The 14,441-nt window shown below is 46.1% G+C and overlaps 1 protein-coding gene and 1 pseudogene across 2 annotated transcripts in view; one reads left to right on the top strand and one right to left on the bottom strand.

Annotated features, from left to right (window-relative positions):
* Window positions 1–346: 346 nt before the first annotated feature.
* The window catches only part of ETV6 (ETS variant transcription factor 6), a 219,403-nt gene continuing 205,308 nt past the window's right edge, over window positions 347–14,441 (top strand). Inside the window, exon 1 of one of the 2 annotated variants that reach the window (XM_045829229.1) lies at window positions 347–912. In XM_045829229.1, coding sequence (XP_045685185.1) covers window positions 880–912 — 33 coding nt within the window. In that variant the 5' untranslated portion in view covers window positions 347–879. The remainder of the gene's footprint in view (window positions 913–14,441) is intronic. The other variant, XM_045829227.1, reaches the window with a different exon arrangement.
* LOC123812467 lies at window positions 5,865–14,394 on the bottom strand (annotated as a pseudogene).

The following is a 14,441-nucleotide window of genomic DNA, read 5'->3' as shown; positions in this document are numbered from 1 at the left end:
CCTATGTAATTTTCTGTGCTTTGTGGGAGAAAACCTTGTGCATCAAAGAGACGGAGCTGGGGAAGATGGGAGGCGTTTAATAAACCTGTTTCGTGGTTTCCTGGACCCCGGTGTAACGTTCTTTAACCGTGTCTTCCTTGAGCGAGGCAATTGTTTGGCTCAGCCTAGGAAACCCAGCTCCCGAGCCGGCAGAGGGGCGCGGCGAGGAGGGCGGGCGCCGGCGCCTGGGCAGTGCTGTGGTGGGTGGGCCGTGCCGCCCGCCTAGCCGGCCCAGCCTCGCGCGGCCCCGCTTCCCGGGTTTCCTCCGCCTGCACCCCTGTCGGCGCCCCTCCCCCCGTCCAGCTTTTATTTCCCCGATGCCGGGCTGTAACCCGAGCTTTTATTTCCTGGTGGCTCCTTTAAGAGACAGAGCTCAGTGCTGGGAATTCGCGTCAGTTTCTGCACTGAAACTCTCAAGATCAATGAGCAGAGAGCTTTCTCAGTTCTGCCTTTCAGTTTCTCTCTTCCAGGAAGGAAAACATTCGAGAGAGCGAGCGAGGGAGAGCGGCGGGAGGGCTGGGGGCGGGGGCGCCGGCCGCGGGTGGGAGGAGAGAGCGGGAGGCCGGCCGGGCTGCGCCCCCGGTCGCCGCGCCGCGACCTGCAGACCCCGTGCTGCGCTGGGGCTCAGCTCCCACGCCCCCGCCGCCCAGCGCACCCAACTCCGCCGGCCGCCCCGCCCGCCCCGCGCGCTCGCAGACCCCCGGGGCGGCTGCCGGGAGAGATGCTGAAGAAACTTCTTAAATGACCGCGTCCGACTGGCCGTGGAGCGTTTCTGGGTTGGGGAGAGGAAAGGAAAGTGGAAAAAAACTGAGAACTTCCTGATCTTTCTCGCTGTGAGACATGTCTGAGACTCCTGCTCAGTGTAGCATTAAGGTAAAGATCTTCTCCCCCTCCTTCTCCGTGATCGGAAACCTTGAGCTGCGCCGGCCAGGGTAGTCGTGCTGGGCTCTTCAGAGGGGGCTGTTGCAGTCGTTCTCATCGCAGTAAATTATTTGGGGTGCCAGGGAAGGAGATACAGCTCGCGGCGGCTGTTTGTACCCTTTAGTGTAACCTTGCTACTCCTCCGGCCGAGCCCCCTGTCGGCTCCATCGCCCCCACGCCACCCGCTTTCTTTTTGACAATGAAATGCCCGTCACAATTGGTCAGGAGGAGCCTGAGTGGTCTCTAGAACTGTAAAACACCCTCGTAATTAGTGCGCTTAAAAAAAACAAAACAAAAACAAAATACTGCTCTTTACTCCTACTCCCACCATGTGACTGAAATGTAACTTTTGTTCCGGAGGGGTGGTCTCCTTAGAAAAAAAGTTCTCCGGCCCCTACTGGGATGGAATCATTTCTTTTTTTAAGGACTCCCTAGGTTTGATGAGACAGGATTCTGCCACCCCCCCACCCCCTCCCCGCGTCGGCAATTGCAAGCGCTTGTCGGAGAGACAGTCCTGGTGTCAGCTTTTCCTGGGCATTGCACAATGAATGTCTTTCTCTTTCTTTCTCTCCCCCTTTTCCTTTTAACTAAGGTGAATAAAGTTGCTGAATGGTTATTTTACTCGGATGCATGTGAAAGTGGAGCAATCTCAAAGTAGAAAACTCCTGTGATGCAGGGAGAGAAGGAATTATCTGAGTGACCAGGCAAAATGACCTTCCCTGTTTGACAGTGCAGGGAGGGTATCTAAGAGTAGAAATCTCCCGGCTTTCTGGCCGTGTTTTGCAGTGTTGCAAATGCAATGTGCTGGATATTTGCAAACACCGTGCTTGATTTCCAAGTAGTGTTGTTTGTGCATATCTATCTATCTATCTCTAATCTAGGCTGTTGGTGCTTCGGTTTGCTGCTTCTCAGAAGTTGTTGTAAAGTTTGCCACCTTGAGGAGGCAGAATGATTTATCCATTTCCCCCAATTATTTTTTCCCATGGCTGCATTTCTTGTGCACTTTATTTATTTCACTGTTCCATTAGTAGCCAGGTGGAAAAGGCGTCCGCTTCTGTGAAAGACTGAAACTGAAGTTTGTTTGGTTTTGGTTTGGCCTATTTAGTGTGTGTTTATTGAGTAGACACTGCAGAAACAATGAACAAATAACCTGTTTTCTTCATCTGTGGGGAAATTAGGGAAACCATTCCTGTTTGAACACTGCTTTGCCATTAGGATCTGTTTAGAGGAAATACAGTATTTTATCAGGTTGGCTTACTAAGTTTTCATACTTACACTCAGATTTTAGTTTCTTACCAGGGAAGGTTTTCATGGGTTTGATGTGAACTGGAAAAGTCGGTTGCATTTCCTTGTTTTTGCCTTACAAAAATGCCCAATGAAACTTTTGGACTTCTGTGATTGTACATATCTCGGGGGTGGGGGGTGGGTAGCGATACTTTTGTGGTGGAGGGGGTGTCAGAGTAAAGAACTTAGGGTACTTTGATACTTCCAAAACCAGTTTCTTTTGCTGTGTAAATTAAACACTCCAACAAGTTCAGAAAATCCTACAGTACGGAAAATCTAATTTATTTGACACTTCATAACGCAAACAGAGGTAACTGAATAACGGGGTATTAAATCAGTAAATTGTATTTAGCAGGCCAGTAAATCTGACACCAGGAAAACCTGGGCCAATGATGGGCAGTAATTTTAGGGTGAAACAACAACAGAAAAATCTTCCTGTGACTTTTCTCGATGCCTCCTCTAAAGAGACTGTTATCCTTACTGTTCTGATAGGCTTCTGAGTGCGTGCTGCAGGCAGAATTGCTACCAAGTGGCTCATTTCACTGTGTGTTTTAGTGGGAAAAGGGCGCAGTAGCCCCTTTCCGTACCTGCACATGCAGAACCAGTCGCAAACCCCAACAAAACACTTTCTTAAATGTGACCTAAAAATTGAAGCCATAGTTCGCCTGTCATTTCTTTTGTCATACTTAGTTTTTGACTTCTTTTTAGGTGCCTCTTCTCATGACTCTGTATTTCTATGTAATTCAAAAATAAATTTAAGGTTCTACACTAGTAGTAGAAGTATCTTATTTTGGGTTGTTCTTTATGGATCAAGTATACACACTTACAGACTTGCTGTTTCAGTGCGCATATGTGAAGTGTATTTTTTCCGAGGAGTTTGTTTAATTCACAATGTTCCAATAACAAGTGCTGGAGATCAAGGAGTGGGATTATTCCAGGTCATCTGAAAATGTTCTGGTGGGGGGTGCAGTGTTTCATTTAGTCCTTGGGATGTGGTACAGTGCATAACAAATATGTTTGCTGGTAACCTGCAAGCAAGTACTGGGATTGCTTCTGGAGTCCGGTAAACAATACACTTTTCTGTGGAGTAGAGAAGGAATGTCAGAACCTTTCAAGGGTGAGCTAATGAATCAGATGTGCTGGAGACATGTCGCATGGAAGGCTCTCTGCATGTGAAGAGATTTCCCTCACTCCTCTCTGCTCCTGCAAGTTTCCTCACTTGCTCTCATTCCTTACTAGCAGCTGGTCAGCAGGCAGTCAGTTCCTTAGGAAGGATTTTGTTTACTTCTGACGAGTGTACCATGTAGGTGGAATTTCCAAGGTGAAAGTTTCTGAGTCAATCAGTGTCACTTTTATAAACGTCATTTATATGGTGCTGGTTGACAATGTGTGCATGATAGTGGCTTCTATGTTCCTTTTGTGCTTTCTATGCGTGTTCCCTTCACCTAGGGAAGTTAATAGCAGACCTGCATTTTACAGATGACAGGTCAACTAGCTCAAGGTCACCTAAACTATCAATGAGCCCCCATCCCCAATCCCTTCATTGAGCTGCCCGCATGTATAGTGGCACTGTCCTCCAGAGAGGTTAAATGCTTCCGTTTCTGACCATTTGGAGTTGTTTAAATTTGAGGACAGGGACAGCTAACTACATAAAAGACTCAATGATTTTTGTGTTTTTTTCAGAGGATTTAGTGGCTGACTGTACTGGTCAAAGGAGGAAGGAAGAGGCTGTCTTTTCCATCATCAGCCTTCACCTTCAAGTCACCTGTTCAGTTTTAAGTTCAGCCAAGTTGCAGCGGAAAGTGGTTATGGCCCAGTAGACACAGTGCTCTGTGAGGCTTGGCACGGCACTGTAGTCGGGGAGGGCTATCCAGAAAACAAAACCTAGTCATATAACTTCCCTGGTCCCCCTTCCCTGCCCTCTGTCCTGGTTGGCTTTCTTCACAGACGAAATCTTTTTATTTTGCTACTAACTGGAAAGCTCTCTGGGTTTCCCCTGTTGGACTCTGAGCTCCTTGAGTTTAATGGTGGTTAACTTGTGTCCTAGTACCTAGCTTGGCACATGGCACGGAAGTCTTTCTTAGTAATGCTTGCTGTTTCGAAGAGAGGCCTGGGATGAGGTCTTAGCCCTTTCCTCTGTTTGTCCCTGTGCACCTCAGAGTGACTTAACACCTTCATCTCTAGTTTGCACAAAGTATTTATTAGGGTTCCACTGCTGTTTCAGGCCCTGCGTCTGCCCCAAAATTATCATCAGTAGAATTTTGGTATTATTTTGATAAAATTTTCAAGAACTGCTTTTATGTCTAAACAAAGACAAACAAACAAGAAAAAGGAATTGAATCAAAGATACAACAAAGGGAGTTCAGGAATCACTTTAGAAGGTTCAGATTATCAGACTTCTGTGTTTTCCTCAGTTTCTTATCAGTCAAATCAGGGAACTTTTAGACTCTCAGAGCTGGAAGATCTCAGAGATCACTGGGCCAATGTCCTATTTTTATAGAGAGGAGGTCCAGAGAGCTAAATGGTTTGCTTCAGCTGATTGGTGACTGAGCCATGTTTAGAGCCACACAGGCCTCCTGGTTCTCAGTCCTATAAAAGGCCAAGGAAATTCGATACAATAGGTCGCACTCTCTGTGGCACTTCCTAGCGTGGTCCATTTTAATCACAAGCCAGCTGGTATGAGGGCACGGAAGTTTGTGCCAAAGGAAGATGGTGAGTGGGGGGCACATGCGGCAGAGAGGGTGTATTGTTAGATGTGAGAAGAAGGAGTAGGAGTGGGGGATGAGGAAGAAGGGCTTGATGGACTTATATTTGTACCATTTGCAGCAGTAATCTTTTTATTATGGTACAAAACACATAACATTAAATTTATTATCTTAGCCTTTTTAAAAAATTTTTAAAAAAATTTTACTTGTTTTTAGAGAGGGCAGAAGGGAGTGAGAAGGAGAAGAAGAGAAACATGCATGTGAGAGAGAAATGTTGATTGGTTGCTCCTTGCATACACCCCAACTGGAGACTGAACCAGCAACTTAGGCATGTGCCCTGACCAGGAATTGAACCAGTAACCTTTCGCTTTGTGGGACAGTATCCAACCAACTGAACCACACCGGTCAGAGCCATCTTAACTATTTTTAAGTGTGCAGTTCAGTAGTGTTAAGTATATTCACATTGTTGTGCTACCGATACGTAGAACTTTTTCATCTTGCAATCCTGAAATTCTGTACCCACCAAACATTAGTTTTCCTTACTCTCTTCCCAGCCCTTGATTTGAACTACTTTAGATACTTCACATGAGCACAATCATACATTATTTTTATTTCACTTAGCACAATATGCTTGAGGCTCATGAATGTTATAGCATGTGACAGGGTTTCCTTCTGTTTTATTAAGGCTGCACAATATTCCATGTAATGTAGATGCCTGATCTTTATCCATTCATCTGTTGATGGACATTGGTTTACTTCTATCTCCTGGTTGTTGTGAATGAAGCTGCAATGAACATGATTGTGCAGATAGCTCTTCACATATCCAATGTTGGCGGTAGAAGCAACAGTACTTTTATTTTTGCTGGTTCAGAGGCAGCTGCTTTTATGGGGGGGGTTATGGGTTTTTGGCTGCCTTCATTCAAAGGTCACACACTTGACCTTGAAGTCGCCTTCTGCTCCCATGTAATTGATGGTCTCCAGGTTGAGGCGGTTGGGGAACTTGAAGGTGTATCCATCTGGCAGCTTGATGGTCAGCTCTGCCTTGTTGAAGGTGATGCACACCTCTGCGACACTTCCAGGCTGGAAGGGGAAGACAGGCTCTCGATGCTCCTTCCCTCTCATCCCTGTGTTCTTGCTGTTACAGTGTTGTTGACATCCCTGTGTATCTTGAAGCGAGGACTGAAGTGCAGGCACAGACTGTTGCCATCTGTGCCCAGGTTCAGCATGAAGCCTTCGGCATCAGGGACCACCTTGCCCCGCACTCGAATGCACTCCCAGGTTTGAGGTTCACGTTGTTGGCCACCAGACCTACACGGGCCATGCCTGAGGACAGGAGGATGGTCCTGGGGACTGCAGGACCAGCTATCTGAAGACTCCCTGCTTTTTTTTTTTCAGTGTATGAGGGACTGGTACTTCCGCCTTGAGCTGAGGGCACTGGACATGTTATCAGGGCTTTTTTGGAGGAATCCTTGAGTGGACCATAGGCTCTTTTATCCGGGAGCAGCCAAGCTTCTATGTCAATTTATGTGTGGTAAGCTCCCTGCTTCAAACAGCAGCCAAAAGCATGGCAGCTGGTCCTAGAGAAGTAGCTTACCTCCCCCTCAGCACAGGCGAGTCAAGTGGAAAAAATATTCCTAACGGGGGCACCAGAGGAAGGTAGAAATAAACCAGATCTTGTAAATCAGAGTTGAGCTGCATTTATGCCGACGAAGGTTGGAAGTGAGGGGGCAAGGGGTTGTTGGGACTGACCTGAAGAGCAGTTGCCTTTTATTACCGGTTTTCCAAAGTTGCCCTTTGGTGTGGGATCTCCCAGCTGACCGAATCAGTGTCAAATGTAGCCCCCTGGGGTGTGGGGTATACAAATGACGTATTTTTCTCTGTGAATGCTACTTTAGAAAGAACACTGGAGTTTGTTTTCTGGCAGAGTCCTTCACGGCTGTATTTGTTTTTAGATGCGTTTAAGAATCCACTCTCTGTGTGCGTTTGTTGAACAGAATGAGTGTGAGGGTACTCCGGGTTCCCACGCCCAAAGGGGCCCAGCTTAGAGACTGTTCAAAAACCTAGTATTTGGGGAGAAAAACAGTAGACTGAATTAGGGAGAAGTTAGAATTATAGCCTGTTACCAAAACAAACACGTTTTTATTGATTTTTGAACACATGGGAACCAGACTAATAAAAGGTTGCCTACTGGGGCACCTCAGCGAACAGGCAAAAATGACTTGCGTCATCTGTTGGAACGAGCGCTACTGTGTGTTTGAAACTGTTCCTGCCGTGTCAAAATACGCACATTACGGCAAATATGTTATTTGCTTGATAACCCTTCCTTCTTAGGTTGTGAAAATATACAGTTCACCTGGTCTTTGTGTAAATGAGGTGGAATTTTCAGAGTATGGGCAGGAAAGGGGGCTGAATAAGGAAGGCATTAGCTTGTGCTCGATTGCTGTGGACTTCTAGGTGCGTGTACCTGCTCACTTAGTCCTGAGGACCGTGCTTATGGGAAGCTGTAGAACACTTGCATTTTGGGAGCTTTCTCCATTCTATGTCATCAAAGGTGTTTGTGTGCTGTTTTAGTGGCCATTGTTTCCACAGTTCCTCCTTTCCCTCCTCCTCCATCACCACCACCCGCATCATTTAGTGGATGGTCCTTGCATTAAGTCTTTTATTACATTATCTCTCATTTACTCTTAACAACCCTCTCAGGGACGCAGTTTTTCTCCCCATTTTGCAGGTGAGGAATGTGAAGCCCAGAGTGGCTAGGTGATGTACTGGCCTGAGATCTCATAGGCTGTACCTGCAACTGCAGGGCCAGAATCTGCATCATGGGACTACAACTCCAAAGCGTTTTCCACAATGCTGTCCTCAAGTGCTGCCATTGCTATGAAGAAAACTGGGAAACTAAGAGTGATGGGGAGATGGCAGGGCTTTGGGTAAGCCAAGCTGAGAGGTGGGAATGGAGCGGGTAGAGATGTTCATCGAAGTCCTGACTTTGGCTCCCTCTCTGGTCTCCTCTGAAGCCCGGATGTAGCAGGCATTGCTGTCACAGTAGGGACAGCCAGGCGGTCACACCGTGCTACCTACTTTGGAATGAATGTTCAGATATTCCGTTTTTATACCAACCCGATGTTCTCTGGTCATATTTTGTCTTTCATTTGGCTTCATTTTGAGCCCTTCATGTTTTTCTGAGAAACTTTTCTTTTTCCTCTCTGCCTCTCTTCTTTCTCCTAGTGCCCAATTACTTCCTAGTTGAGTGGGTGACAGGCTGCGGCTATATCCCCTTGTCCTGTCCAACCTCAGGGGTACACACCTCACCTGTATCACTCCTTGGTTGGTCTCTTCTCCTTCCACAATTTTTTGTTTCCTTTAAAACTCCTTACACAATCCATGAACATAATGCTGTGGCTTTTTTAAAAACCATCCTTCATGTACATTTTTAAAACTGATTTCTAAGAATTTATTTGAAGTGTTTTTAGGTGTTCCCTGATTATCCCCCTCTACCAAAGGAATAATCTTTTTTTCCTTTCACCTGATCGTGTGACCATACTGGTGTTGTTTTCATTTACTTGAACGAAGAGAGAATTTTGGCTTTTACTTCATAACTTTCTGGATTCGGACAGCTATAATGAAGCATGTTTTCAGAGCAGACATAGAGAAGGAAGCAGAGAGGCAGGTGTGCTGTGGAGGTACTAAGAGTGGACTAAGAAAGAATAACCCAAATTTCTCATGGAACAGATGACACAACTGAGTCCCAAGGCTTGTAAATAGCATGCCCGAGGTCACATTGTTCATTGTGTCTGAGCCAGAGTCCCAATCAGGTGTTCTGTCCTCAGGCCATGTCTCTCTAACAGTGTGGCCAAGGAAAACTGATAAGAAAACGACAAGAATCCTGAAAGCATAGCGCCATCAAAAGGACACACATACAGAGAGTTAAACCCCGCTGTATGGCACCACGCAATGACTGATGATATACGTGATCGTAATAATGACATCCTAGTTAAAGACAAACTTTAAATTACAAGATTTAGGAAATGAGGAAGTAATGTCATGCATTTTGGAAAGCTCTCCAACAAAAAATGGTTGGCATAAAATAAAGGTAAGCTCGAAAAGGCTACACTTCAGTTATCTGGACAAGTGACTTATGAAAAATACTTCACTCTCCAGTGAAGCCAGGAAAGAAGTCTTCAATAAATCTGCAGGCTCACCAGACCTTATGTTCTCCTCAGGGGTGTTTTCCCTTGGTATGTGGGAGTCAGACGTACGGAAAACGATCTCATTTCCTGAGTGACCCGAAAAGGATGTGTTACCCTGCTGGTGTGAGTCCTGTGGGCGAATGTGCTCAGTGATGTGTGTTGCCACAGTGTAGTGCCAATCACGCCGACTTCAGATTTTGGTTTGTATTTTATTCTGTCTGATGTTGTTCTTTAGTTCTTATCTGTGAAGTCGATTTCCCTTATGGGGATTATGAGTTGCTGAGAAGAGGCACCAGGTCATGGCCACACTGTAGAGTGCTTCTGGGGGAAGAACACAGACACCGCAGTAGACAAAACTGAGTGTGAATTCTGGTTCTTGAACTTGTTCATCTTCATCTTGAACCTGTTAACTCGTCTGAAGTGGTAATAAAAAGGCTTACCTCTTAGGGCTGTTGGCATATGTAAATTCTCTAGTCCAATGTCTTACGATGTTTTTTCAAAAAAGTTAATTCCGCCCTGGCCGGTATGGCTCAGTTGGTTGGAATGTTGTTCATGGGTTTGATTCCCGGTCAGGGCATATACCCAGGTTGCGGGTTGAATCCCCAGTTAGAGTACATACGAGAAGGCAACCGATTGATGTGTCTCTTTCTCTCTTCCTCTCTCTCTAAAAGCAATGAAAAAATGTTCTTGGATGAGGATTAAAAAAAAAAGTTCTTCATTTTTATGATCCTCCACATCATATAGATCTAGAAGGGCCTGGCCCTAGAGATTTTCTGGTTCTTTTCCTACATTGTACAGTTGATAGTACAGAGGCCAGGAATATTAATGGCCGTGCTCAAGTTCACGTGGCTGGTTCATGGCCCTGCCTGAACTAAAACCTAGGCCTCTCAAATTGGCTCACTCCCAGCAAGTAAGCTTGTCACTATTCCATTGAGTTTCTCCTAGGGCTGGGGTCACTCAGTCAATGCTCAGAAAAGCTCTTATTCTAGCTTTAATTGAATACTCGCCTCAACAGCAGGAGAGACGAGCCAACTGCAATTACAGGATAATAAATGCCTTTTGCATGTTACAGTAAAGTTTGGGGGGAATAGCTAGTATGGTTCTGAATAAGTTCCCAGAGATGAAAGAAAGGAAAAAAAACCTAAGCCTGGAAGTACTGTACAGTGACTCTAACTAGCGTTATTACTCAGAACTCAAGCATTCGAACCTATTCAGGGATCTGCTTGTTCATACAGTTGCTTATTATTTGCGACTGGGGCGAGTCTTGAAAGAGAGCATCAATTCTTCAGTCTGCTTTTGTTTAACAGGCAGTCCCATGTCTGTCTGACCACAGAACAGATACTGTTTGCTGTGGGTGGTGAATTTCCAGTTTCAAGAGCAGGGAATAGATGGTTCTTAGTGAAAGTTTATACAGAAGAGCTGGAAAAAGCCAAATTTTTTACTTTGGGGCACGCAGGGACCTTTGTTTTTAGTAGATGTTAAGGGACTGACGTATCTGTTTTGAACAGCTATAATCTCTTTGCTAGGGAGCTGAAATGCATTCCTGAGTTTTCCTTTGTATATGCAAGTTAAATGAGAAGGTGAAATGTACACTGGAGAATGACCCTTTTTGAAAAATAGTGGAGAGAACGTTAGCTGTGTCTTCTCCTGACCCCGTGGAAGCAGGCGTGGATGAGAAGAGCGAGCTCCTTAGGTTTAGAGAGACATCATTCCTCTGCACTCCTCCTGGAAAACACAGTGAAAGTTTGTGATTTCTCCTCGGCTGTCTTGTCCCCTCCCCAGTGTGCAGTGTGCGGCCGAGTAACTTTGTCTTTCTGAAGACTTATCTGTAGAATGAGGTCAGTAATCCTGCTTCACTCACATCCCCTATATGTGAGGGAGCAGAAACCAAAGATGAGGTGCTGACTGTAAAGTATTTCCTGGAAGAAATGAGCTACAGATAGAAATCAGCCTTGTAATTAAAAAAAAAAATCCAACCCCAAAGAGCAGCCTGTTTGTCTCTGAAGTTGCCCATTTCCCAGCACTTCCCCTTGTTCCCTAGCGGAAGTGTGGGTCTAGGTGTGGCCAGTGTGGCCCTGCTGAGAGATGAGAGGGGGAGGGAGGGCTCTGGTAGCCCCCTTGCTGTGGGTGTGGTTAGGAACAGTGTTGAGGTCTCTAACAAAGAACCCAGGCCAAGAGACAATTTAGAATTAGGATTGTTCCAGCCTCATTTTGAGTACTTGGATGAATAGATCCACGCTGGAGTGGGCAAGAGGAAATGTAATATAGACTTTATAAAAGGGGAGTGGGAGTTTGCCAAGCTCTTTCCTGGACTGCTCTGAAGAGTTCAGACAAAGGAAGGAAACTTCTCCACACCAGTTCCTTCATTATTCATTGTTGCTTCTGGGCCATTTGTCTTTCCCAGACGATCCTTAACCATCCAGTCAGACTCCTGCCAGAACAAACCAGACTGGAGTGTCTCCTCACTCCACCACATGGACCAACTACATATTTTCGTGTGTTGATTTTGTGATCAAAGGCCGGCTCCCAAAGGGACAGAAGTGAGTTCTCTTTGGGACTCTTTGTGTGCCCCTGCCCAATGTCCTGCCAGAGTTGCTCCCCTGGCTTTGGGAAATGGGAAATTTCAAAGATCGGACCCCTGGTATGTTTTGTAGCTGCTGCGTCCTTCATTTGACTGGAGATCTTAGAGATTTTAGAAATGCATGTCATGAATTCACTTGACTGGTGCCTTGCATTGTTGACACCCAGGGCTCTCCGGACTCCCGAGTCCTGAAAGTCGTGGCCAGTGATAGGTGGGGACAGCAGGTCAGGAGTCACTCTCACGTTGCACCCTTTTATCTCCTCTGTATTCCAAGTGAGGTAAGCCAGGTGGGAGAGCTGTCATTTGGGGAATGGAGTCCAAGTACTGTGGATTCCCTAAGGCTGAGTAACTCTCCTCTTCTCTTGCCTCAGAGACCTGAATGACCTGCTTTGGCTGACTACCTCTCAAATCCCCTGAAAAGGTGCCAGCTCCTTCCTTGACTTCGTGCCATTTAGTGCTTCCCTTCCTCTGCTGACTCAAATACTTCAGGGTGAAAATAGAGACCATACCATTCTGAAGGCTAAGAGTCTTTACCCTCTGAGAACCAGAAAAACAAAGGGTCACTTTCTGAATTCTGCGTTTTGCCTTTTTGTGCCTGTGAGGCTCTGTGCTTTTGGCAGGGCGTGCCTCAGATGGCGAGTGTGCACTGCCCTGCAGGCAGAAGTCAGCTGGAGGTCAGACACAGCGTTTGCACACGATGGAATCCAAGGGGAATGTTGGCGAGCACGGGAAGGCTGGAGTGATGATCCTCTAATCGTTTTCAGCATGCTGTAAAGGTATCTAACTTTCGCCCAGACAGGCAGGGCGACAGGCAAAGGGACCTGGGTGTTCGGTTACATCTCAAGTAGGGCACCTATTAGTGTACCTGTCTTCCACGCTCCCACCCTTCCTGGCATTGTGGCTCTTCTAAGCTGACTACCCTAGAAAATGAACAAGGAGGCACTGACATCAATGGCATGATATTTTCTTACTATATTCTGGATGCAAGGCAGCGTGCGGAGCTTGGAGATGTGTGGGAAAAGGCCTCGAGGGAAAAGAACCTTGAAAACACAAGAAGGATAAAAGACCCAGAGCCATGTGGGGCCCACTGAAAGGCCTTGTGATTCTAGCATGGACGGAAGAGGTGGACCTGGGGCCCAGTCACTGTTCACGTTAGCCGGTTCTTACGAGAATTTGTCTATCTCGAAAATTTTGGGAAAATGGCCAAGTGGTAGCTCTCTAAGGTAGGGGGAAGGCCTGTGGGTGCTTTTGTGGTTAGCCATCATGTGGAGCAGTCCGATTTAAGGGAAAGAAGGTTCTGTGCGCATTTCCATTTCAGCTGTGGTATTTAAAGGTCTACTGTGGAGTCAGTGTGGGTGGATGAGAGGGTAGGCCTCTTGCCTCTCGGTTCATTTCTATCTAGGTTATAGGTGACAGTGAGTTCACAACATGTCCTGTTTCTTATTTGGATGCAGTGTAGGATGATCTGCGGAACCCAAGGCAAACTCCGTGACTCTGCCTTGAAGCACATGTTTGTGGACTGCCGGGCTAAGTGCCAGAGGGGTTATTGGAAAGAATTCACCTCCCAGCTCTGGTCCGCAGATTGGTGGTGTCTGTGGTTCTTCTTAGGGTCTTGCATTCCGCGGCTTTACTTCTCTAATCTTTTTGGGACTCCGAGTGGGGCTTGTGTTGACAAGATTCTGCTACTCGGGGAGGTCTGGCTGCATACTTCTCCAGGCAGGGTGAGGCATGCATTAGTCTGGCTGGGTGCGTGTTGGGCAGTTGACCATGCCTAGCACATCAGGGGTTTTAGTATACCGTTTTCCAGAAAGACAGTCTCTCTGCTGGTCCTAGTGTCCCCAGGGCACAAGTGTTAGGCTTTGGGGGGCGTGGCACATAGCAACTTAAGGTTCACTCTCTGCTTGCATTTGTGTACATTCTTGGCCTCATACTTGAAGTGCATTGAAAGATTGCTCCACACTCCAAAGCCTAGAAAGGAGCTTCTTGGGTTGGGGTAAGGTTCCGAGGTGGTTATTGAAGGCTCAAGCTTAAGAATTGACACTGGAGGTTAGAATTAGCATGTCTAGTGAGAACAGTGAGAGAGTAGCTGACACCACGCCTTGATGTGCTATATTTAGTCCTGGTCAGGACTGTATGATATGACTTGTGCTTTCTTGGGCATCATTCTGCTTTTATTCCAGGGGTTTGTTCTTGTGACTCTCTTTGCATACGTGCCCATATATGGCATGCTCACAGGATTGTAAGTCACAGAAACTATGTTATAATGTGATTTCTGGCTTATAGACTGGAAGGGTGCACAAAACCCAGCCTTGTGGTGAAGAAATCCTACATAGAGATATAAAATATATCTCCTTGGAGGGTTGGCTTTCTACCGGGCTATAAGTGGATTGTTAAATAGCAATCTGAGGGGCTATTAACAAGCAGCTTCCAAGGGCGGCTGCCTGGTCTGGTCTGGGTAGGTAATATGGACATTGCAGCTATGAAATAGTTTGCTGTGGTGTTTGTAAGTTGGTAGCTTACATGTGTATATATCTGCAGTAGCCAATGAACTGAAAAAATAATTTTAAGTGTTGTTTATTTGCTCCTTGAATAGTATCCACATTCTACATTGGGCTATATCCTGGTTTGTTTTTTAAGCTGGCCTAAATGAAGAAGTGTTTGGTCAACCACAGGCCATAAATCAACCATGCTTCAGAAAGCTTCATTCTGTTTATGAGGGTACCC

This window comes from Phyllostomus hastatus, unplaced genomic scaffold (assembly GCF_019186645.2).
Source record: "Phyllostomus hastatus isolate PE091 unplaced genomic scaffold, TTU_PhHast_1.1 phas_scaffold_93, whole genome shotgun sequence".
Classification (NCBI taxonomy): Eukaryota; Metazoa; Chordata; class Mammalia; order Chiroptera; family Phyllostomidae; genus Phyllostomus; species Phyllostomus hastatus.
Note: the sequence above shows the minus strand (reverse complement) of the source record. Positions and strands in the feature narration are given on the sequence as shown.